This window comes from Orbicella faveolata, unplaced genomic scaffold (assembly GCF_042242905.1).
Source record: "Orbicella faveolata isolate gen_17 unplaced genomic scaffold, um_ofav_v1 contig_14, whole genome shotgun sequence".
Lineage (NCBI taxonomy): Eukaryota > Metazoa > Cnidaria > Anthozoa > Scleractinia > Merulinidae > Orbicella > Orbicella faveolata.
Genome location: NW_028301541.1, coordinates 5,013,792 through 5,038,601, shown reverse-complemented (window position 1 = coordinate 5,038,601; position 24,810 = coordinate 5,013,792). Strand labels below are relative to the sequence as shown.

General features: G+C 38.9%; 3 protein-coding genes and 1 non-coding gene across 4 annotated transcripts; all 4 read left to right on the top strand.

The window, feature by feature from the left end:
• Positions 1-912: 912 nt before the first annotated feature.
• LOC110068645 (uncharacterized) lies at positions 913-4,325 on the top strand. Its single transcript, XM_020776054.2, has one exon. The coding sequence runs from the start codon at positions 1,266-1,268 to the stop codon at positions 2,184-2,186; it is 921 nt and encodes a 306-aa protein (XP_020631713.1). The 5' UTR covers positions 913-1,265; the 3' UTR covers positions 2,187-4,325.
• A 3,610-nt stretch (positions 4,326-7,935) lies between these two features.
• On the top strand, positions 7,936-8,021 carry Trnam-cau (transfer RNA methionine (anticodon CAU)). The gene is given in 2 exon segments: positions 7,936-7,972; positions 7,986-8,021. It is a non-coding gene; the product is annotated as a tRNA-Met (tRNA).
• A 3,228-nt stretch (positions 8,022-11,249) lies between these two features.
• LOC110068506 (mas-related G protein-coupled receptor member B4-like) lies at positions 11,250-13,294 on the top strand. Its single transcript, XM_020775884.2, has one exon. It carries the CDS (start codon positions 11,578-11,580, stop codon positions 12,526-12,528), a length of 951 nt encoding a protein of 316 aa, XP_020631543.1. The 5' UTR covers positions 11,250-11,577; the 3' UTR covers positions 12,529-13,294.
• A 4,591-nt stretch (positions 13,295-17,885) lies between these two features.
• LOC110068490 (leucine-rich repeat-containing protein 42-like) lies at positions 17,886-24,560 on the top strand. The gene is made up of 4 exons (XM_020775870.2): positions 17,886-18,187; positions 19,534-19,909; positions 20,645-20,909; positions 22,363-24,560. Exons 1-4 carry the CDS (start codon positions 18,034-18,036, stop codon positions 22,852-22,854), a joined length of 1,287 nt encoding a protein of 428 aa, XP_020631529.1. The 5' UTR covers positions 17,886-18,033; the 3' UTR covers positions 22,855-24,560.
• Positions 24,561-24,810: the final 250 nt, after the last annotated feature.

Genomic DNA, 24,810 nt, shown 5'->3' with positions numbered 1-24,810 from the left:
CCTGTTGTTTCTTCAAAAAGTAAGGTTGAAACAATTAATAAAAGTCGTCTACAAAGATCATGACCCAGGTTTAATTACAGCCTGTTTCAATCTGAAACCAGGTAATGCCCGTTTAAATTTCTGAAGAACGTTGTTCCTAATATTAAGAATCAGTTTTAGACTCATAACTTTTCTTTTCGTTCTCTTGGTTTGTCTGCTTCGGGATCACCTATTCAGATCACCAGTAAACTAGCTGGGAGTGGGAACAGGGGTCTATGACCTTTCTACTTCCTTTATCTGTTACTCCGTCGGTTTTCCCCCTTCCTCCGTCCCCTCCCCCGCCCCTCCCCCCCCCCCCCCCATCACTCCCCTCTTCTCCTTTTCCTAACAATCTAGCACTAAGACAGGTAGCCTGGATTACAGCCATTTCTTTTGGTAGTTTACTCCCGAGAGAGTGCGACCGAGGGAAGACGGCTGAAATTCAAACTTGTTCCCAGGTCTTTTTTTCACATCTTACGAGAAATGAAAAGCGCCGTGAGGACTACGGACTAGAGGACTAGGCTGGGTTGAAATTTATGCAAACAGAACTCGAAGACAAAATGAATAAGTAAAATATCCTGCCGTTTAAGCGTTACAAGATCGAAAAGTAAAGAGATAGCAAATGACACCAATTTAAAATTGTAAAATCTCAGCGGCCACTTATATTAACTGCTCTCTGTTTTAATATACTTTGTTCTAAATTGAAACGCCGCATAAATAACTAAAATAACGCGCACCTCATTTAAAGCGACTAATTTTCTCTGTAGATGGCCAGCAAAGATATTTTCCTTCAATATCTTGTCAGCTGTCAGCTTGTATTTAATAGACCTTGACAGACCGCGGCAGATGGTACAAACCTAGGCCGGATCACCCATTGTCCCAGAAAACAATTTCCTCGCAGAGGATAAAAATTAATTATCGTGGAGCAGTAATCTTTTCGACTGAGAAAATCGTTTAGTTTCAAGCTCATACTGTGAACTATTGTCTGCGATTGTTTCCTCAGATTTTCAATAGATTTCCACTCCTGACAACCAAAGAAAAATTCTCATTTTACACTATTTGGCGTTCTTATTCCACTTTATTTGCATAAAGCTGACAGCGTTAAAATAGCCTGTAGTTCACAGCAATAGGCAGAGAAAAGTAAGCTGGAAAAACAATACTGAGTACCTTATTGACTTGACATATCTTTTTCATCTATTTCCCAGTCATCCGTGAGTTGAAACTGAGCAAAATGACCGTCGTGTGAGATGGCCGATCCAAGTGGCAACTTAGCAGATACGACCAGGGGTATTCGCACGACATTTGGAATTATTTTTCTAGTGATTGGACTCGTTGCCTCGGCAGGAAATACTTTTATACTTTACGTTGTCAAAAGAGATCCCTTAAAATGCTTCAACAAACCTACAAATGTTTTCAACATCGCATTAACCGTGGCGCACCTCTTCGCTGGAGTGGTCGTCCTGCCATTTACTGGCGTTTTAAATATTCTCAGAGGACAACGCTCGACAGAGAGGTCGCTTTCATCAGCAGTGATTGACCTAGACGCGTTTTTGGTGAATTTCATTATAGCTACTGCGACGGTGTTATTGTTTACTATATCAACTGAAAGATGTGTCGCTGTTCTTCACCCGCGATTTAGCACAAAATGGTTGACGCTTAAGCGGGCAAAAGTCGTGAGCATTACAGCCGCTGTTACGTGTTTCTTGTTTTGCGCTGTTATGTTTCTTCCCATCTCAAAGACTTCCTTTTACATGGTTTACCTTCATATATTTATTTTGCTTCCAGTTTGTGGCATCCTCGCATCATGTGCGGCGAGATTAAGAAATTTTAAGAAGCACGCTCGCGTCTCGGCAATCAACAGTGGTCTGCCAATCGCTCAGTTGTTTGCCCGTGAAACAAGGAAAAGAAATTCTCAGCTGGTTTACAAACTGTTGGTCACTTTATTTAGCATTCTACTGCCAGTGTTGCTCTCCCTGTTTCTGTTTTACGCCATAAGACTCGTGGAAATAACGTGCGATGATGGCTGTGTCAACGAAAGATGGTTCGTGGTTCTTAGCAACGTCGTTTTAATGCTGTTGTTTTTGAGTGCTGCTCTTAACCCTCATGTACTTGTTTTAAGAATTCCTGAATACTCGCGATCGATAAAGCACATCCTTAGGTTACGGTAATTTACTAACTTTGAAGATTTCTGTATTGCATGCTCTCGACAAACCGCGTTTTGTAGCCATTTTAAAAATTTCTTTCCATGGTTTGTACATAGTTTTATCCGGCTAGTACTTAAAGTTCACTGAAACGTTCATTTTTCAAGATAAATACATAGCACTTTCATTAATTTACAAAAAGAACGCGTAATGAAAGATAAAGAAAGAAAGAATACAAGAGTACGCGGTAATGTTTATCATACAGGTCTACATTACTCAGTAGCTTAATTTGTAGCATTTCATAAAAAATTAATAATGATTTCAAACTTTGCTGTGCATCAGTCTGATTGGCTTCGACCCACCTTCAGGATTATGCCCTGATAGTAAAACGCTCACGCGCGCATTTTTGTCAAAAAGTAAAATTACATTTTGTTTTCGGTACAGTAAATACGCCAGTCTGAAAGTAATAGTTGCTGTCATTATTTTTCGCTGCTTGAGCAAACCGTTCAGTTTGTATTCACAGAGTAAGCACCGGGCGTGAGGTGGGGGGGGGGGAGGGGGGGAGGGGGGCACTCCCATATAAAAAGGACGAGGGTGAACGTCGGAAGTTGTGAAAGCTCCCGCTGTGGACATTATGAGGCTAAACACGCTAAGAAGTACCAAATCGCTTTTTTAACCCCTAAAAGGTACGATGAGCACCCCCGTCCTTTTTAAAACGGAGTCCTCCTCTCCCCCCCCCCCCCCCTCCCCACGGGAGTAAGCAGTCAGATCGTGGGATTTCAAGGAGTGGGTGTGACAAGTTGTTTTAGCCATAGCAGCTCTTCTAACATTTTATTTAACTATTTACTATCTAAAATTTTATATTATGCGATTAAAAAACATATTCCTGTGTACGAATGCTTAAATTTTGGTAATGGAGGAAAAATTTGCTAAAATATCACTTTGTATTTTTTGCCGTAAATATTAGTTAGCCATTTTCCGAAGTTTTGTTTTTTTTTTTAGTCCTCCGAGAAATTATTTAATGATGTATGGTAAATTTAGTATGGCCTCTGCCATTTGTTCTGTTAGAGAGACTAGTGACCCAGATGCCTTATAAACGCTGGAAATGTCCACTTAACCCCCGTCTTAATCAAGCCAGGGAAGCCTTGCAAACAATGATAGTAAGATGTAGGCCGCCTGTAATTTGTTTACATCTTTCTATCATTTTTCAGTATTCTTGATACAGAATAATGGTACGATAATAATGACGTTGTAAGAATAAATTTACTACAGTTCAACCCTATTAAACAGCCACCCTCGAGGAAATGGATAGTGGTCGCTTAAAGGACCCTAGTCAGCTTCTGCCATTTTCGATGCCATCGAAATTAGTGATATTGCATGGTGAACTGAAATCTTATTACTTTACAGACCTTTACAGTAAGTTGTGTTCCTAAAAGTATGTTTAATTATCTTCAGTAGTTTCATAGTGATTTCCTTCGTTTCGACACGCTCCGAATAAAATATAATAGATTAAGGTAGTAATAATAGATTAAGTTTGGTGTTCAATCAAGATGACATTCGTTCATACAATGTTAGTCTGTCCTAAGTACCGTGGTACCAATACTGTTACACGTTGTTCTTGTTACCTTTTTTTCTTTTTTTTTTTTTGAATTTCTTTTCTTTTGGTTTTTATGATTATTTATATTGGGGTTCTAGGGAATGAGTTACAGCGTTTTTAAGGGGATGGGGGTGGGTTTACCTAGTAGGGGACCTAGCGTTCGTTTGTATGCTCACCTGCCTCATGGCGAATCTGTAACATAATAGCCAAACTCTCGCAAAAAACCAAAACAAAAGTGTGGCTGACAAGAGCCCTTTAAGCGGGCTGACTGCTTAATTTCGGTAAACAACATTAGAAAGCCCTCATCGGGACTTAGATTACTGGCCGCCTTATAGGGGTGGCCGTTTAATACGTGGCCACTTAATTCGACTGTATTGCAGTCGCCCTAGGGTGGTTTTTCGCCTGGGAAACTATATCTGCTATAACGAGTTAAAAGTTATAATTAGTAAGACTTAAAATACAATGGAAGGACTAATAAAAACTTAAAGGAGCAGGCAATAGAGTGAAATAATAAAATTGATCATAAAACAGAAGTGAAAAATAAAATAAAATAAATAAAGTACAAATCAGCAACATTGACCCACGCCGCTGGCGTAAACCTGACATAGTTCGAGAGCGCATTTTTATGCGAGATAGATAGATAGATAGATAGCTTTATTAAGTAAAATCATTGCAGCCCCCGAAGCGGCCGAATTGTGACATACTTTACAACTCGTTAAAATTACAAATATATAGGATAAAACCTAAGAACATAATACTATGAAAACTGATACACGAGTAAATAAAACACTTCTTTTCGTTTGGAAAGAGAAGTCGACGGTAGCAATTAAATTCTCGCGCGCCTCAGTGAATTACAATAGGCCATTTCGGAGTTGTCTTTTGCTTCTGTGTGAAAACGAGTCTTCGGGTGAAAGCATTCATATGAAAATGCGCTCCGCCTTCATGTTCATACTCATGCAAATCAAACTTATTTTCATGATAAGAAAGGTTTTGGACGAAGATTCGTCTTGAAACAGAGTCACAAAGTAACTCGGAAATGGCCTATTGAATCCTAATTTCTCGAAATCTCGATTCCTCTAGCCTTCCGATAACTTGAACCAAAAGTCGTTTCTCTTCGATGTGTTTCACTGTAGTTTTATCCCAGATACCTCGAACTCACAATTTCTACGACTAATTTATCGTTTCCCTTAGAGATTCGAGAAATCGCGATTCGGCTGTATTATACAGCTGGGCTGTCCACAGACCCTCTATTTTGTCTTGAGTTCGTCGAGATCCCAAGCTAAGCGAATTAACTCGATGGGGCTGGGGAAAGATCAAATTAATTTTTTTGTGCACGCTTGGCGGCCGCCCTCGCGCACTCGAAGAAAAATAACTCTTAGCAAAAAAAGACTAGAATATATATGGGTTATTGACCAAGTGTGAGGTCAAGATGGCTGGATATTGGCCAAGTTCTTTTTTTGCGTGTTTATGGACCGAGACGGAGTCAAGGTCCATAAACACGCAAAAAAAGAACGAGGCCAATATCCAGCCATCTTGGCCGAACAAGCTTGGTCAATAAAGGATTTATTATATGGCTTTCGGGAAAATTTTTCTTGCGGGACATGGCGGGTAGTCCCGAGCGGGCAAGATAGCTCCATCTTGCCCGCTCGGGTAGCCAATCACAGCGCAGGATTTGATTCATCTTGCCCGCTCACGGAGCTAGCCATATAATAAAGCCACTTCTCATTACTGTGTACTTACCTCTGCTTTCCGCCTGTAAAATCCAAGCGGCCGGCTGGGAGCTGACTTCAAGTGCCCACACAAGAGCCAGGAGAGGTACGGGACCTACAAGTTTATTTGAAATGATAGATCAAACCTTTTCGTACTGGCCGACGGAGAGAGAGGTTAAAGAAGAGAGCGAAAGGCAATTGAAATGCGAAAATTGTGAAGTTATTGTGAGTCTCTTCCAGAAGAAATAGAAACTGAATGAGTCCCGCCCTAGAGTTCAAGCATTTTTGCCTGTGTGGTTTGAATAAGCGCCGCGTTCCTGTCCTGGTTTGCAGTGCGCCGCTATTTGTTCCCTTACACGGCCCCAGGAAAGAATAACAGGTAAGATTACCCTTCACCTTCTCCCGGCAGATCGAAATTACGAACTATCTAATGAAGACAAAAAGCGGTGAGGCCATTTGGAATAAGATTGGATTGAAGGTAGAATTTCAGTTTTAAGTGATAGTAATAGTAATAATATTGCACCGATTAACGGTTGGCTGCCGTTTTGTGGAGTTCTTTTACAACCGAGTATTCGGTGGGGTTGAGTTGATGCCGTGGGTACATTTACAACAACAACAACCATCTATTTTATTTTGCCACATTTACATGTAAAAAACTAGCATAAAAACGATAAACTAAATTCGGCAGAGAAAAAAACCTACTCAGAATAGTAAGAAAACTAAACTAGCTGAGTAGATAGAAAAAATAGTAATATGCTTTATTATATCTCTCAGTTGGTACCCGCGCCGTGTTTGGTCAACTTGGCGGGCCAAATTTTACTGTACGGTCGGCTAAAATTTAAAGCTGTTTTTGTTGCCAAAGTGTTTCGTGATTTATCACCAAGCCGTTTTCAACTCAGTTTATAGCAAGTAAAAGTTTAAAACTTTTTTTTTACTTCTAAATTTGTGTATTTTAATACGCTTACGTCAAGAGTCACTTGACAACAATTTCAAATTGACTCGTTTTGCTTTTGACGTGCGTCATAAATTTGAAGCCGTTCCACGTGAATACAAATCGTTCCCGAACCCGTCAGACACACAGTAAAGGTATAATAAATATCTTACTAACCTCGTCTTCTCGGTCCCTACTGTAAGCTACGGATCCTCGTTTTTTTTCCCGTCGATTTATGGCCGCCCGCTCGCTTTGCGCCTAGGCCATTGGGGTAAAAAGCTCGGTCCGTAGCTTACAGTACGGCTCTCGAACTTGGTTAGTAAGAGGTATTTACCTTGGTTGCAACATGCATAATAAAGTAGGTGTTCTGAGGACATGCTAGCCCACGAAAACTTAATAAATTTTCAGAACCTCACGAACACTATTTTAGACATTCTGGTAGAGCTTTTTGCCACTTTTATAGATTCCATTCAATACACTTAAATGGTAATCATTATGAGTAAAACTCCTTTACACACCATATTCTCTCCGGCCCCCACCCCGCTTGAAGCCTTGTTTTGCTATGATCCCCTAAATCTCACCCCTCCCCCACTAATTTCACAAAATATGAAAACGGTCCCTCACTTCGGTTACAATGTTTGTTCAGCCGGATGCTCGGAGGACAATAACTGACAATACGTTAACCGATGAAATCGCCTGGAATATCCCCTATATAGATTTGTCGACTAATTAATTCATTTTTTGGTTGAATGATTGATTGACTGACTGACTGACTGACTGATTGATTGATTGATTGATTGATTGATTGATTGATTGATTGATTGATTGATTGTCATCAAGTGGTTGGACGGAATCTACTCTTCGTCTAACATCTTTCCCAGCGGAGGGACCTCTCATATGACAAGAACGGGCTTGTTCGTCGAAACTTTACAAGGAACTCTTAAGAGGTACCAAGATACCTACCGTTTAGTGGACTTGGCTTGAAATGTTTTCACCCCTGTAAGAGGTATCAATTCTAAAACAACCAAGATCTCCTGTCATATTTTTTTCTGCTCAATACCCTAAAACGTACCGCAACAAAGGTACCAAAACCGCTTTTTTTAACCGACGAGCACCCAGTCCTTTTTATATGGGTGTTATCCCCGGGGGACTGGACACTACTGATCAAATCTTGTATTTGTACCCTGGATCCTCTTTTAATACGTTCATGAAATAGATTCCGTCATCCGTTTTCATGTCATTTTAATTTTTTATTTTAATAAGTCTGAGAGCTCCGAGCAATTAACAATTTTCCGATTTGCAATCTGTTGCCGTTCTTGTCCATATAGGCCATGGTATTGGTTGCACAATGACTTCAACAGAACAAAGGCGTAAAAATGCGACCAAGGGATTTTAATATTTTTTCTTAACTTCACCTACGGTCTGGACGCCTCCTTTTCACGTTCAACTGATAACGCGAGCAATTTTAATCTTGTAATTGGCCTGTGGATTTTACTTCCGTTGTTTAAAACTATAAATTTAGACCAAGGTTCATAGCCGGCCTCGTTAGCGCAGTAGGCAGCGCGTCAGTCTCATAATCCATGTAAGATATCTGAAGGTCGTGAGTTCGATCCTCACACGGGGCACGGGAATTTTTTTTTCTTTCGTTTTCCCTCCTTTTCTGACAATATTTCTTCTTTTACTCTTTTTTATTATCTCTTTCCTCCGAAGAAAATATTTTTTGTTTGGCCTTGCGTATAGCATCAAACGTTTCTCTCCGACACTCATGAAGCTAATTTATGCAAAAACTACAGCGCATATTAAATGTCTCGTAGCTTCTTTATAATCAATATTTTCCCTTTGGTTCAAATACAGGTGGTAACGATGTCAAGAATAATTGAAATGTAGAATTCTACTTCTTAGATGTCAATTAAGTTTTTTTCAATTTCAGCCGACGAGTTCGCCTCGATTAGTCGATCACCGATCTCAAAAATTTCAAGTGTCGGCCTGGTATTAATCTCCAGCTTTTATGTTTTAACACAGTGTTGATACTTGGTTGGAATTTTCCTTCAAGATATAGCCTTATTTTAGTATCCTTGAACAATGGTGGAAGAGTAATATTTAACAATAATTATTATTCACTGAAGTGGAGATAAAATATCTATCACTTTCACCGACACTGAGGTGAATAATTGTTTTAGTATATACCATACACTGCTGAAAAATTAGCGGACCAAAACGTTATTTTATGTGTGACAAGCGGTCGGAAATTTTAAAATCTCTCACGCCGGCTGCTCGGAGGTGAATAGTACTTGCTAATCACCTCCGAGCTAACCAATCAGAGGGCGCGAAAAGCACTATTCACTTGTGCTGTATATACTAATTAAATTTACTGCTTAAGTTAAGTTTTATCATTTTTATTTTGAGACTCATTAATAATTCATCAAGTATCATGTCGACCTTGACTTTGTTTATTGAGCCGCGTACGCGTACCTCGGATCTTTATAAAGATATATTTTACGATTTTATTTCTCCGTTTTCTACTAAATTTTAGCTTCCATTTAGAAGATTCATCAAACACTCAAAAACTGTGTTTCACCGCATTTTCAAACAAACGTTTGTCAAAAATACTCCACTACACGTCGTTTGTTTCAACCTGGTTTCAACTCTTTTCTTGGTGTTTGGAAATGTGGCAACGGGGTCTGATTGATGTTACCTCAGGGCTCGGAAAAAATACTACGCAATTCGCAAGATATCCGCAGTTATTATATAGGTTAATTGATAAACCATCGAATAAAGTGTATGTATTTTTCAGCGCTTCTTCTTTGATGAATCAATGCTACATTTATTCAGTTGATGCCGGTATAATGGTGTCGAAAGGTATTAGACAAATGCTGCTAAATGCTCAATTACTATTGCGGTCTATGACATTTGCAGACGGCAAATGCAGATATGGTATTCCCATCTCCATTACCGGAAGCTAACCGTAAACAGGCTAACCTCGAGCGCTATTCAGGCCAGGCTAACCGGAGCGCTGTTTAAAGCCTAAATGTAGTCCACAGTCTGCAAATGTCACACACCGTAATCCGCCGTAAGTAAAAAGATGGCGGCTGTACATTTTACCACAATACCATGCGAACCTTACACAGCCCATAAAAAACCAGGAAAGCCATATTTTCGCGATATTTGCCTCCGTGCTAACATTGTCTATGCTAGGTTTGAAGATTTCAGAACTTTTCTGTACGTTTTTATGAGCATTGTTACAGTTTTCGTGGGCTAAGAATTATGGGTAAATGTACCAGTCGCCATCTTTTTTCTTACGGAGGATTGGCCACAATTTGTTTTATAAACTTTGCCAAACGTTGCGTCTTGTCCTGCTTATGAAAATTCGATGATAAAAAATGCGCTTTGCCGGGCCCTTTTTAAATTATAAGCACTTAAAACTAAAATTAAGGGTGTTTTTGGCAGGGCAGACTGTTGCTATGGTAACATAATGTGTCACGAAAATGATAACAGCGTGTTCACCAACGATTGGGCAGTGTTTTAATCTCATAATTGTAGTATCATATGATAAAGAGTAGTTATAATGGTCCATCAAAATCTAAGCCTTGGAAAGTGTTGGAAACTGTTTTGAGCCACCTTAACCCTTAATTACATACTTCTCAAACCTTGCATTAGTAAGTTATCGTGCTTATAATGAACAACTTTTCAAAACTAAGCTTACATTAGCAAGTTATCGTGCTTATAACGAACAACTTTCCAAAACTTAGGGAGAAGTTATTTATTAACTATTGTGTCATGTGACATCGAAAAGCTCATTTTTGAAGTCAGACTGCGAAGTTCCGTGGTGAGTAACTGTCCCACAGAGTTGTTTTATTAATAAAAATCATTTGGGAGGGGGGTGGGGGGTATACTGAGACCACCAACAAAGTTTTACACAATTAGTGGAAGCTGCAGGTGGTGGGATCGGAATCAGAACCAACTTGAAGTTTCTCTGAACCCCTTCCCACAAATTTTTATTTTATTCTTGGTAAAAAGATGTATTTCAATATGCTAACCACAATTGCTAAAAAGATTCGGATCTCTGGACTCGCATTTGAGTTATGAACTTGTAAAGCAGTTAAATTAATCAAGGCTGTTCTTAATGGTTATGCTGTTGCTATGGTCACCTTTTTGCCTCACGCAAATGAACATAACATGTTTACCAATCGTTGGGTATACTGTGATATCCTATTTATAACATCAATTGAAATTAAAAAAAAAAGTGTTAGAATTGATTCATCAAGAAAAGCAGTGCTGTAAACGTTTTTAACTGCTTTACTACCTGATTGACGTTTATTTTGCTAGAATTGATTCATCAAACGGAGAAGCGCTAAACTGGAAATGATTTAAAAGCTTTGCTAATTGGGTTCCAAAGGATAACTCTTTATACGAGAAAAAGAAAATATTTTAATCTGCAACTAAAGATTTTGCATTTTGATTTAGAATTAAGGATTATGTGATGCGATCTAGCTTATTATTTGCTGGGAGAAAAACCAGTCACTGTTCATGAGGCAAGCAGAACTTGTGGCTCAGTTAAAATATTTAAACCAGTGCACCGGGTCTCCTAATGTTACCTTTATCAGGGTTACAAAATATATCGGCGATTTGCAGATAGCTCCTTGCTGTTCTTTGGCTCTGTTTTTGATGCAAGGCTTTATGTAGAAATAAGTTTCTCAGTGTTCTAAACAGCCGGCGGGCGACAAACAATTGTGCAGCTGATTGTTGGTAATCGTTTTATGCCAAATACTGACGTCCCGGTGACAAGCATTTTCTTTTTTTTGCAATTGTAATGCAAAACTTTGAGTAAATATTAAAATGAAATGTTTAACTAGAGAACAAGAAAATTTCAATTCTCTCGGCGGTATAGTAAGAAGAGGGAGGCAATTGAATTGTGAAATAAAAATCAGTTATCAATTATCAGGTATAATACGAAAATAATAATTGCGCTATTCATGTAGACCCGACCGGCCCTAATCATCGGGTCTGTACTGTTACAGAAAACTTCTATTTAACTTGCAAATACAGGTCGGTGACTCGTTAACACATTTGGCACAATTCCCGAGTTGATTAATTCATTTGTATAAATGAAACTCTAAGCTTCCTGTGGTATCACTTTTTGTCAATGTTTCTGAAAAGTTGGACGACCTATGAGCGACCGTTATGGAAGAAGAGAGCGAAATCCCGGATAAGTTGCGAGTCGGTGTATGTTCTACAGTTGGAGCGCTTTATTTACTCGCCTCGATTATCACACTAACAATAAACGGACTGTTATTGTTCGTGATATTCAAAGATCCTTTGAAATGCTTCAGACGACCGTTCGCGGTTTTAATAACTGGATTGGCCACAACCGACTTTCTTGTTGGAGCTATCGGAGACACAACGTCTGCTAAGAATGAGTTTTACTGCGTTAAAAATGAAGACGGTGAGACTTACTTCGATTGGATTATGGATTATTTTATCGATAACTCCGCTACAGTACTGGTCGTGGCTTTGTCTGTTGACCGGCTAATGGCCGTGGCTTTCCCCATTTACTACCGCTGCTCCGTCAAAAAAACTCATTCTGCCATTGCGGTCCTCGTCATCTGGGTATACTGTTTAGCGTTTAGTTTACTCCAACTTGCTGATATTCCAGAGGAAATCTACGATGCTATCGATGTACATATACACATAACGTTGGCGTTGTCAGCCACTGGAGTCATATATTTCATGATATACTGGATCATCCGAAAAAGAAGAAACCTTTTTCCAGGCGAGGAAGTTTCAGGTCAGAAAGCCGAAAAGCACTTGCGAAATCTAAAACGCGAGAAAGAATTCGCTTACACTGCCTTTCTGATACTTCTAGCGTTAGTTTTTACGCAGATTCCGTTTTTGGTTATGACGAAAATTGAGTCAAACTGTGAAAGTTGTGTCGAAACTTCGTGGTTTTTCGTATGCAAGAAATTTGCTGATTTCCTATTGTGCGTCAGCTCTATTGCCAATCCGTTTTTGTATGGGTGGCGCGTCAAGCAATTTCGAAACTCCTTCATGGCAATTTTCTGTAGGTCTCGTCTTGATCAAGCAGACCTCGAAATATCGCAAACTACTCAACCGGCAAACGAAATCAGAAACTGAAGAAAAGAATGTTCTTAACTTTGTTTTAAAGACCATCAGCGATGGCTCATTTTCAGTAATTTTATGGGCTTGATTTTACTCCGTCATTAAATTGTTTGTACATAACCCCCCGAGTTCAATTTGAGCCATCCTTGTCCCATTTTGATTCAGTTATCGAATATCACCGCTAAGGCTAAATACTTTGACACTAGGGCTTAATACTTAAAGATTCTTAACTTATCTTATCATATATTTAGCGTTTTTCTGCCTCAGCAAATGTTATTCATACGAAGTTTTCTTTTTAATTTTAAGATACGCTATACCTTAGCACCCTTCAGTTGAAAGGTATAGACAATAACAACTCAACCTTATTTGTATCTCTTTAAAAAAACTTGTAATTGAAGAAAAGAGGGTAATATTTTGTTTTCGATTTTTATTTGCGATATATGTTATTTATTTAATAGCCTACTGCTGTTCGGTACGAAATTATTCGCAGCTTTAATCGTGTTAATTAAATTTTAATACCACCAGCTTCCTTAATGTTTTAGCCGTCTAAAGTCACGAGAATATTTACAGATAAAAAATGACTTTAACTTAAATATTGTAAATCGGCTACTTGTTTTCAAATGTTCCAACTCACTTCTCTTAGCAAAGAACTTGAAGAGACTTCTTGAAAGAGAGATTAGATATGTGTTTTGCAGATATAGCATGTCTCTTGCTGAATTATGTATGATAATGCATTGTGATAAATATGTTAATAAAATTGGCTTTCCGCACAAGTAAATTATTTATGGACGCATGTTGTTCTAACAGTTTGTCGTTTCACCGGGCCTGCCTTTTCTCAGTTCCTCTAGCCCACTGCCACTCCTCTGGTAGTCCCAGTATACATAAACATAAGCGTTTTTTTACAACTTGGGATGTCGTTGCGCCATGTTGCTTGTCTTTGCTTTAAGAGCCAGTTGCTCGCCTAGATCGAAGAGGTTCTAGGTGACTCTGTTTGTACTCATCGCGACTCTTAAAAATCTTAAGACTTTTCGAAAATAGCATGAGGTTCATTCTTAGAATCATTCCGGCTCTCATTTTGGTTTCATTAATGTTCAAACCTCTCAGTAAATACGTGCCTATAAAACCCATATAGTTCACAGCTTACGATTTATTCGATCTCAGCTTGGTTTCATCGATGTTCAAATCTCTTTTAAAAGAACGTGTTTATCAAAGCCATATCTTGAATTTATTCAGTTTACTTTGTGAGAACTCGGCCCCTGAGAAATGACTCAATATATCTTGATCCTTGTTAATTTTTTTCACTGTTACTACTACCTCTTTTAAGTGTTTTTCCATCTAAGAAAGCAAAACATCATTTTACGGTGTTCTTTGAGTAAAAGTAATCTTGTCCTTGAAAAAAATTGCTGACTATATCATGACATGTCACAATTAATAATTAAAGTTACAGGTATTAATCGTGCGAAACGGCGCCTCGGGAATCTTAGCGGTTAATTCTTGTAGTTTTATCGCAACGCTGAAATGGATTCCCTTTAAGGTTACCGTATACCTTCAGGGGTGTCTCGCGTCCAAGCGATGTAGCGCGTCCGGTTTAAGCTGTAGATACCTAAGCCCCTATATCAAATTAAAGCTTATAGAGCTGGCTATCAAACCATACCAAAAATTTTGAAATAAAATGAATTGCCAATTTTTTCACGGTCACCAAATGCAAGCGTCCTAATCACCTTTTGGAAGCTACAAGTCAAAGCGAATTTTGTTTTTCGCCAATTTATTTTTTCCTCGGTTTCAGGACAAAAAGCGCTAAAAAAGCGTGTCTGCGTTTTTCCATATTCAATTGTAGTAAAAAGTTACAGAACATTTTCGAAATAGGATTTAAAAAATGTGAAGTGATCGTACAAAAATCGCTCTCGGAGAAGAAATATTTCGAAATAAACAATTCGCAGACACGTTTTTGTTTTTTATATGTTAATCTAGCTACTGTCCAAATTTGAGGGCAAACAAACAAATTCCGTTTGAGTTGTAACTCTTTAAAGTGTCTGCTTCAAGTGAAAAAATTTATCCGAGAAAACAGCGCTAAGAAAAATATCTTACTTCGCAAACAAACTCCGCCCACAAACGCCTTCAACTGGGTTCTCAGATCACTGAGCCAATCAGCGCTTGGAAAATTTACTACCATTAACTCGCGGTGAAATTTACGCGTGAATCTGCAAAAAAAAACCTTGCGTTTCGCAATGCGCTCAAGGCGGAGAGATAATTTTTCTGCAGCTGGGTTTTTCTTGAAGCTGGTTTGGCAAAATGGGGAAGACGAAAAAGGATACGAACGTTAGAGTAGCCGGGCGACGAGAACAAACAAAAGAAAGCGCGGCAGAGCAAATGTGCATGGATAATATTACAATGGATCTCAATGAGTTGGACGATTCATCGGTATCGAACTCAACAAAAGAGTCACTGTAAACATCGCTGTTATCGCTGTCGAGTTCCCAAATTTTACACAACCTTTCTCTTCTCTTGACTCGATCTTTTTGCCTGCTTGATACGTCCGTAGCTTCATCCGCGAGGCCAACTTTCGCTTCTTCACTCATTGATCTATTTTTATTCATTCTTCGCTCTTTCGAACTGGTAAACGGAGTTTTCCGTGGTCCATGTTTACTTATAACTTAATAGAATTACATCTAACACGAAAAATGCTTGGATTAACAATGCTGATTAACTGAGTAGCCAGCCAATTCGTGGTATCAATATCGGTAATATTCCCGCGAAAGTAGTCTCGGTTGATTGCATACACGTTATAGGGCTGTCAATCAGGAGGGAACTTTTACTTCCGGCCATAACGTAAAACATCCATTTCTCCGCCAATATTAGGTTTTTCTCAATTTTGTTTTCAGAAATTAAAGATTACTCTTCGACCATTAATTTGAACCAAAAATCCAAATTTGAAGAAAATTGCCGATCTGAAGGTATACTGTAACCTTAAGTCACGCGGAAAACTGTTCCAAAGAATAGCGCCACTATAGCTAAAGCTATTTTTATAATGGTTTGTAGGCGGTAAGGGAACATTTAGTTTATTCTCAGTCTCTTAGATTATATGCGGTTTCTTACCTCTCGAATTTAGAATTTAGATATTCTGGAGCCAACGCGTGTAGAGACTTATAAACCATAGTAGCTCTTTGAATTTGTTGCTGACTTGTTACTTTTGTAGATTTTTCCACCCGACAAGTTTGAACAGGTGATCAGCAGGTCAAAACACAGGCTGCTCTATTTCTGCGTCTTTTTTCTTGAAGCACCAAGAGGAAAAAAAATGACCAGGAAGGCTATAACGGTGTCTTCTCTTTAATTTTGTCAAAGTGTTTCAAAGTGTTGTCGTTGTTCATTAAGGTTACAGTATACCTTCAGATCGGCAATTTTCTTCAAATTTGGATTTTTGGTTCAAAGTAATGGTCGAAGAGTAATCTCTAATTTCTGAAAACAAAATTGAAAAAAACTCAATATTGGCGGAGAAATGGAGGTTTTACGTTACGGCCGGAAGTAAAAGTTCCCTCTTGATTGACAGCCCTATAACGTGTACGCAATCAACCGAGATTACTTTCGCGGGAATATATGGATACCACGAATTGGCTGGCTACTCAGATCCAAGCATTTTTCGTATTAGATGTAATTCTATTAAGTTATAAGTAAACATGGGCCACGGAAAACATTGTTTACCAGTTCGAAAAAGCGAAGAACGAATGAAAACACATCAATGAGTGAAGAAGCGAAAGTTGGCCTCGCGGATGAAGCTATAGCTATCGTATCAAGCGGGCAAAAAGATCGAGTCAAGAGTAGAGAAAGATTCTGTAAAAATTTGGGAACTCGACAGCTATAACAGCGATGTTTACATTGACTCTTTTGTTGAGTCCGATACTGATGAATCGCCCCACTCATTGAGATCCATTGGAATATTATCCATGCACATTTGCTCCGCCGCGCTTTCTTTTGTTCAGTTTGTTCTCGTCGCCCAGCCACTCTAGCGTTCGTATCCTTTTTCGTCTTCCCCATTTTGCCAGACCAGCTTCCAGAAAAACCGAGCTACAGAAAAATTATCTCTCCGCCTTGAGCGCATTGCGAAACACAAGGGTTTTTTCGAGATTCACGCGTAAATTTCACCGCGAGTTAATGGTAGTAAATTTTCCAAGCGCTGATTGGCTCAGTGATCTGAGAACCCAGTTGAAGGCGTTTGGGGGCGGAGTTTGTTTGCGAAGCAAGAGATTTTTCTTAGCGTTGTTTTCTCGAATAAATTTTTTCGCTTGAAGCAGACACTTTAAAGAGTTACAACTCAAAGGGGATTTGTTTGATTGCCCTCAAATTTGGACAGTAGCTAGATTAACATATAAAAAACAAAAACATGTCTGCAAATTGTTTATTTCGAAATATTTCTTCTCCGAGAGCAATTTTTGTACGATCACTTCACATTTTTTAAATCCTATTTTGAAAATGTTCTGTAACTTTTTACTGCAATTGAATGTGGAAAAACGCAGACACGCTTTTTTAGCGCTTTTTGTCCTGAAACCTAGGAAAAAAATAAATTGGCGAAAAACAAAATTCGCTTTGACTTGTAGCTTCCAAAAGGTGATTAGGACGCTCGCATTTAGTGGCCGTGAAAAAATCGGCACTTCATTTTATTTCAAAATTTTTGGTATGGTTTGATAGCCAGCTCTATAAGCTTTAATTTGATATAGGGGCTTAGGTATCTACATCTTAAACCGGACGCGCTACATCGCTTGGACGTGAGACACCCCTGAAGGTATACGGTAACCTTAATTTGTGAACACCGCGTCACAAACTTTCCCGCCTTTTCAAACCATTACTTCGTTTAGATCACACTGAAATGTCCACGTCATCCAATCGATTGAAGACTTTTAAAACAGTTATTCCATGTGCTCTTCTTGGAAACGAAATGTTTAAGAAATTGTTAGTACTGGGAGAAATATTTTTGTACTGGGATAAAAATTTTTGAACTGGGATAATTGCTTTTGTACTGGGATAAATATTTTTTTTTTATTGGGGTAATTATTTTTGTACTGGGATAATTATTTTTGTACTGGGATAAATGTTTTGTATTGGGAGAAATATTTTTGTACTGCCCCTGTGGGCCACCGTAGTTTTCTTGCGGCTGGTACGCTCTGCTCCAGATCTCCGACAGGAGCCCATGATTGCCCATGATGGGCTCCTGTCTCCGATTATTACTGCCTCTCCCCCCTCCCTCGCCCACCCCCTCCCCCACTCCCCCATAAACTAATTATATCGAGGAAAAAAATTTGAAGAAGTTTCTTCTTTCGCAAATAACTAATTCCCAATCCCCTTTCGACAGGGCAACACGCTTAGCATGGCGGGAAAATACAAATCGCAGCAGAGTTTCTCAGAGGGGTTCAGCTGTTCATTAGCTTTGATTTGATCGTTTCTCTTTTAATTTTGGTTTTTATTGTCAACGTTGCTTTGGAGGAAACCCTTGTTTTACGGATAAATACAACTTGCGTGCTGGATTAAATGTCGTTCGAAGATTTTCCCAGGGAAGCTTGTGAAAGCTGGAACGAAGTTGGTTTGGTTTACACGCGAAACAAATATGGCCGTATGCGTTCGCCTCCAGGATACACATTAAGTCGCAAAAACGATGGTTCTTTCAAAGACAGTCTCTTCAGAGGTATGTCTTAATATTACTAACGATAAGATGTGCTATCAATAGTTGAAAAGCTTTTTAAGTTTATAAGCTCATAAAATTTGAAGTCCTCTCCTAGAGAAGTCTAATATAGGCTTTGATCAAGCTTTATTTGGCCCCGAAAAGAAAATATTGAAATAAAAATTTATACCGAATCAGTCTTGACTACTGACGTGGATGTCAGTGTTTTCATCTTTCTTCTTATGCAATCCTGAGTAATAGCTTGACTGCTATAAAAATATATACTATTTTCCTCCCTGAACACCCTAAATAATGCCAATCTGCAATGGTGACCGCAGCAAGATGTGACATTAGTTTAAGGTGACAAGCATCCCGACCCTCTCACAGGAGAGTTCCCCTCAGTGGGTACTCAATGTGGTTTTGGTGCCCAGGGGATGGATAGGAAGAGGGAGGACGCAGATTTCTTCCTGATTCTCATACCTATTGCTTTCAATTCCTGCTTCCTACTCTGTGGCTTCGGTATTTTTTGTGCATTTATGTCTCAAACTACTGTACATTTGAACCTCCACTAACGGCCACCTCTCGACAACGGCCACTTTGTTTGGTCCCAGTGGACAGTCCATACATTCACTCTCATTTTAACCTGTCTACAATGTCCACCTTTCCACAACAGCAATGGAAAACTCATCTCAACCAGCCAAAAAAACCGCTACTGAGCAGCCAGTTAATCAACGACTGATGAAAGGTGTATACAAAATCCCATTTTTTTATTGTAAATGGACACCAAACTTTATCTGTACCACACATCACTAGTCTCTGTTTCTGTTAAGTGTCTGTCGCATTGACACATTTTTATCTTTATATGCTAAAATGGGCATCTTTTAACAAAACATGTAGCACCCCCCTTAAGAAACAGGTGTCATATTACACCCCTACCTCCTCATGATAGCCATTTCTTTACAGCAGCCACTTTCCTCTGTCACCAAGGTGGTCTTTGTGGAGAGGCTCAACTGTGTTATGTTGTGTTTGAATATTTGTTTTTATTTTTCTCAGTTCCTTCAACCTTTAGAATTCCATTTTCTACTCTGTTGCCTCACCTCCCACAGATGTTTTGCCACATCAACCAGGTTCCCCTTACTCCTCAGCCCCACTTAGGAACCCTCTTATGATTATGAATTGTCAGTTACTGCAGTGTAAAAACCTGGTTATTGAATTTCTAGGTCAGGGTTACAGTATACAGAGGGCAGATTTTTGATGTGGAACCATTGTGACCTATGTGGAAGGCTTTTCCCTCTGACCTTTCTTTATCTGCCAACTAAAAGGTTAAAAAAATTGTTACTTAGCTCTTAATATGTTTTTTTTTTCCACAGGAGCAAACTGTTCAGTCAACACGGATAACAACACCTACAATCCTCAACTCCTCTTTCGTATCTGTCTGGATTATGTTGCTAAGAACATATCTATGGTAGAATCTTTAGATGGATTTCCAGACATTGTTGGAGAGGAGCTTTTCAAAAAAGTCCAACAGAATGGTGGATTTGGATCCGACCCCAAGAATTTGAAGTTGTTCTGTGAAGCGTATGGTATTCTTGTGTTGTCAAAACTGTCCCTTACCTCAGCACACATTCTAACAAGCAATTATTTGGAATATCTTCAACTGTTTGTATATCTGACAGAGCTTGATGTCAGTCAATGTCGTCTTGGAGATAGTCATGAGCTGTTGTCATACATTGCTCATTTACATGGGTAGGGGTTGTACATAATTTTGTATTTTTGTGTTTTGACACACCTTAGGATCTCAGGAAAACACTAACAATGTAGAAATGCTAGGTCATCTCTAGAATGTTTTCTTTTAGGCTGCTTGAGTAGTTGAAGACTCTTGTTGGTCATTTGAAGCAACCTTGAAGCATGTTTACTGTAGGCAGTGTCAATCAACATTATCAACCAATTTATCGGCCAACACTTGATACATCAGCCAAGTATCCGCCTTGTATTGCCTGAGTGTCAACTGATACACGGCTGATATATGGGCCGACAGTCGGTCATGTGTTGGTTGGGTATGCATGTCAGTCAAGTGTCAGTCTAGTAACTGCCGAAATGTTGATCGGCATTTGACCAAAACTGGACCAATGCTCTACCGACACTGCAATGACTGTCAGCCAATATATGAACTATGTATCGCCCAAGTGTCAACTGATACTCTGCCGATGTGTCGACCGAGTGTTGGTCAATATATTGGTCCATAGTGTCGGCTGACACTACCTACAGTAAACATGATCTGTGGCCTTTACACTTCAGTGTCTTCTGAATTGTGGTTAATGTGTTAGGTATTGCAAAACTGTTAAACAAGGTTGATTTGCTGCTTGTCATTGAACATGATTCTAATAACATATTGTACACAAGTCTAGCAACTTGTTGGTCATGTAGAATCTAGCAAACCATTTTTCAATCTCTTTATTCTCTCCCTGATTTTTATTGCAGTTTAACAAAGCTCAGCCTCAAAGAGAACTGCCTTTCTGACACTGGCATAAGAAAACTGACAATACCACAGCGTCTTTTGAGAGGTGGACTTGGGAACCTATCAATTCTGGATTTATCCTTAAATCCTAGTATCACAGATGATAGCATCAAGCATGTCATAAAGCTTAATTCTTTGACTGCCTTAAATCTGTCTGGTACTAAAGTAACTTTTGGATATGGAGTCCCACAGCTTATGAACCACACAAACTTGTGTTTAGCAGTGGATGTAAGTAACAGAAATATACATAGCTTAATGACGAAGGAACTCAGAGATATACAGTACCTTTAGGTCCTTACAAACAAAAAACTGTTGTTTCAGAGACGCTGTTGCAGAGATACCCCTGGATCATGTGTACTAAAGGCATCTGCAGATGAGTGTCGATCAACACCTGGATCAACACTCGATCAACATCTTGATCGATACTCAGTCTACACTTACCAACATCAGTCGACAGTCAGTTGTGAGTCAACTAATTTCCGCAGACACACAATCAAGTGTCAATTGATACATATGAGTCAGTCAACATTTAGCCAGCTTTCAACCCACTGTTGATCAGGTGTTGATTAAGTATCGATCAAGATGTCCATCAAATTTTGATTGAGGGTCCATCAAGGGTAAAATTGATACCCGACCACGGATGCCTTAAGTACATATGATCTGTCATGATCCATTCTACTTTTACATGTAAAACAGCACAAGGGACCAAATGTTTGAAAAAATTAAATTGCATAAACGAGGCCTGGGGGATAGATTTTGAGCATGTGACATGACATCATACAATTACAATCTATTTTTTGCAGAGAACTAAAAATGTGAATCAAGGTGTATAAAATATAATGCACACCTGAGGCATTGCTGGCCTGCAGAGCAAGAGTTCTCCTATGAACAAATAGCTTTTTCCACATTCTGGCCATGCAAAAATTGTGGCAAGAGCAAAACAAATCGACAAAGGGTAAGGTGGCCACACCCCAACTCCTTTGATTTTTTGCTTTCACCCCAATTTTCACATGACCAGACTTTGCTTGTTCAACGTTGAAAACACTTGCTACACAGGCTAAGGCATTGTACTATGTAGTTCATTTCACTCAGTTATATTCTTATTGTTTCTACCATTTCTTTGTGCTTATAATAAGCTCTATGTACTGTATAATATAATGTTCAGTGGGTTTGGTATACACTGTGGGAGGTATAGACTTGGTGGCCTAATAATAATATTAGCATGCTGGACTCTAGATCCAGTGGTCTGGGTTTGAAGCCTGGAAACCGAAATGGGCTGTTTTGGTATGTTCTTCAGCAAGACACTTTATTTTCACACTTCTCTTCATCCAGGTGTAGAAATGGGTAGCAGCAAATTAATGTTAATGTTAGGGGTAACCCTGTGACAGACTAGCATCCCGTCCCATTGGGAACACTCTTTGTTGCTTAATGCTTTTGAAACCAGAGATATACGGGGCTTGCCTGATAGGCCACTGGGCTCAAACTCAGACTTATCCTTAGTATGCACTATTCTAAAATCTGGTATTTATTTTATTTTATTTTATTCATAAAAATGTATGAAAAATGCATGAAATTTATTTCTGAATTTATGAAAATGTATATAAATTTATGATTAATTATTTTATGAAAATGTATGAAAAATCTGGTATTTATTTTATTTTATTTATCTATATTTACACAGATTGATCATTTCAAGTCAGGTCAAGTTTTTACAGTCACTGAAGGATGGGCTGTTGGTGTGATTGATGACTGGACAGAAAAGTCCAAGACTTGCACTGCAAGAGGCAAAGCAAATGCACAACTTGAAAAGAAAAGTGTTAAGTTCTACAAATCATCACGATCAGGCTTAATGCAAAAGACTGCTGACAAAAACAACACCATCAGTGAACTTCCAACAATCATGCTGAGTTCAAAGACAACTAGACTTGCTTGTTCAAGCTCTACAGAAAAGCGGCAACCTGAAAGAAAATGTATGAAAGACAACAAGGAGAATTCTGCAAGGAATGATCAACCCAAAAAGAAGTTAAAGATGAGTGCAGATGCTTTAGTAACATTGAACAATGTGGAAACTTTAGAAGATGACTTCATTGAACAGTATTTAAACTACAACAAGCAGTGGAAGCCTGCGCAGAGAAAATGTTCACTATTAGAGTCATTAGATCAGGTCAGATAGGTAAGTAAAATAGAGATTAGATAGGTTAAGTGAAATAGTTAGTCTATAATGTTCTATAAATAGACCTCCGATGATCAACTGCCTAGTTGATTTAGCCATCTGGTTATTACCAGGGCTATCATTAAGGGCCGTGACCCCTAATCAAGTATGCTTGATTGGCCATTGATGCTACAGGTGAAATTGCCTGTTGGTAATAGAATTCACTGTCCCATAAAATGTGAAGGACAGGGCTACGGGTGACTCAAAACTTAATGACAGCCCTGATTACCAGGGGTTCCATTGACATTTTCAGTAGGAGGACAACTGGTTTTCACAAGTGGACAAAACTTTCTGAACTGTCATCTAGATGGTCAAACTAGGTGGGCAAAATCATCCTTACAGCTAGTAAATTTACCAGGTGCCTGGCCCTTAATGAAACCCCTGTTATACTGTCCTGTTCTGTTGTCCCCAAGGAAACTGATTCATGATCAGATCATGGTGGCCTATTTCTGGTCACATTTATGGAGTGGGTTCTATTGTATACATTTTAGTACCTAGTTACCAATAAGTTCTCCCCTCTGTACTTAAAACCCTGCTTAGCATTGTGCTCCTCAAATCTTCTGTGCGTGGAACTCAGTTAATATCATACAAAGTAGGTCCGCGCTTCTCATGGCTTCACCCTTTGCCGCTCGATCGCAGAAACCTAACTTCTTGCTGGCTAGGAAAAGAAAGAGACTGCTTGCAGTCTTTGGCAAACATATTGTTCATAAGGAAAGATTTGATTGTATTATCAAATGCTGCTAGTCCTCAAACACAGCTCATCTAACACTAAACAGGTACACAAAAATATTGAGCATGAGTTGCAGAAGAAATGAGTGAGGAAAAGTCTCTAAACATGATTTTAAGTGCAAAGAAAGCCTTGTTCAAACTGAACCATGTTATTTATCCAATTTTTAGGGAATAGCCCTCTTTCTCTGCAAAGCATTCACCTCTAAATCCTGACTAAATTGTACAAGCATCGGGCTGCGGGCAGTAAACTGCATTCCACAAAATGATATTGTACACATAATGTACCCATGCAAAAACTATTCTGTGTTTTCTTGATTAAATGTCAGGGGTAGTATGCACTGTGCACAGTATGCTAATACGTCTGAGCATGAGAATAAAGTGAAACCTGTATTAAGCGGGACCCCTTGGGACCCTCACAGTGTAACACTTTGTGAGATCAAAGACCAGCTAAGACTGCTTGTAGTACAATATCCAGTCGATCAATACATCAATCTGGAATAATCACTTAGCTTTAAAACGTTATTGCTGAACAATGTTAAGGAGTCTCAGCTGAACCTTCAGAAGTAAACTGAGCCCTTGAAGTGTCTGCTTATTGCAGGTTTTGTGCAACAAAATGGCTTAATATTGGTGCCTGCATCCATTTAATAGAGGTGTCTGCTGAATGCAGGTTTATTTCACAGTAAATGTGTGAAAAAAAGTTCGTGGCTTAAGCTGGTGTCATACAGGTTTCACTGTAAAATTATATGCTAATCATACGGAAAGGTGTCATTAAACAGGAGTAGATCATCCATGCACATCATAGACCCAGCATTTATTCAGGGGCTGGTGTTTCAGTTTTTTCTTCCCATCAATTTTGTTATCTATTAATCTTGTCATAAATTCCCTGTTTACCTGAATTACAGCAAAGTTTTTCTTAAAATTCCAATAAACACGTAAATGATGTCCCAAACTGCAGTCAATAATATTAAAACATAGAAAACAAAAATTTAGATATAGTTGAATATGAAGTATGAGAGACAACATTCGTTAGTATTCGTAAAGAATGTTTTCAGCCCCTCTAAGTTCATGGAACGATCAGCACACCTTTTGATTTGTATGACAATTGGATACAAAATTTACAGAGACTTTTCTAAAATAATATTTTGTCCACCAAGTTAACATAATTATGCAATGCTTTCAAAAATACCT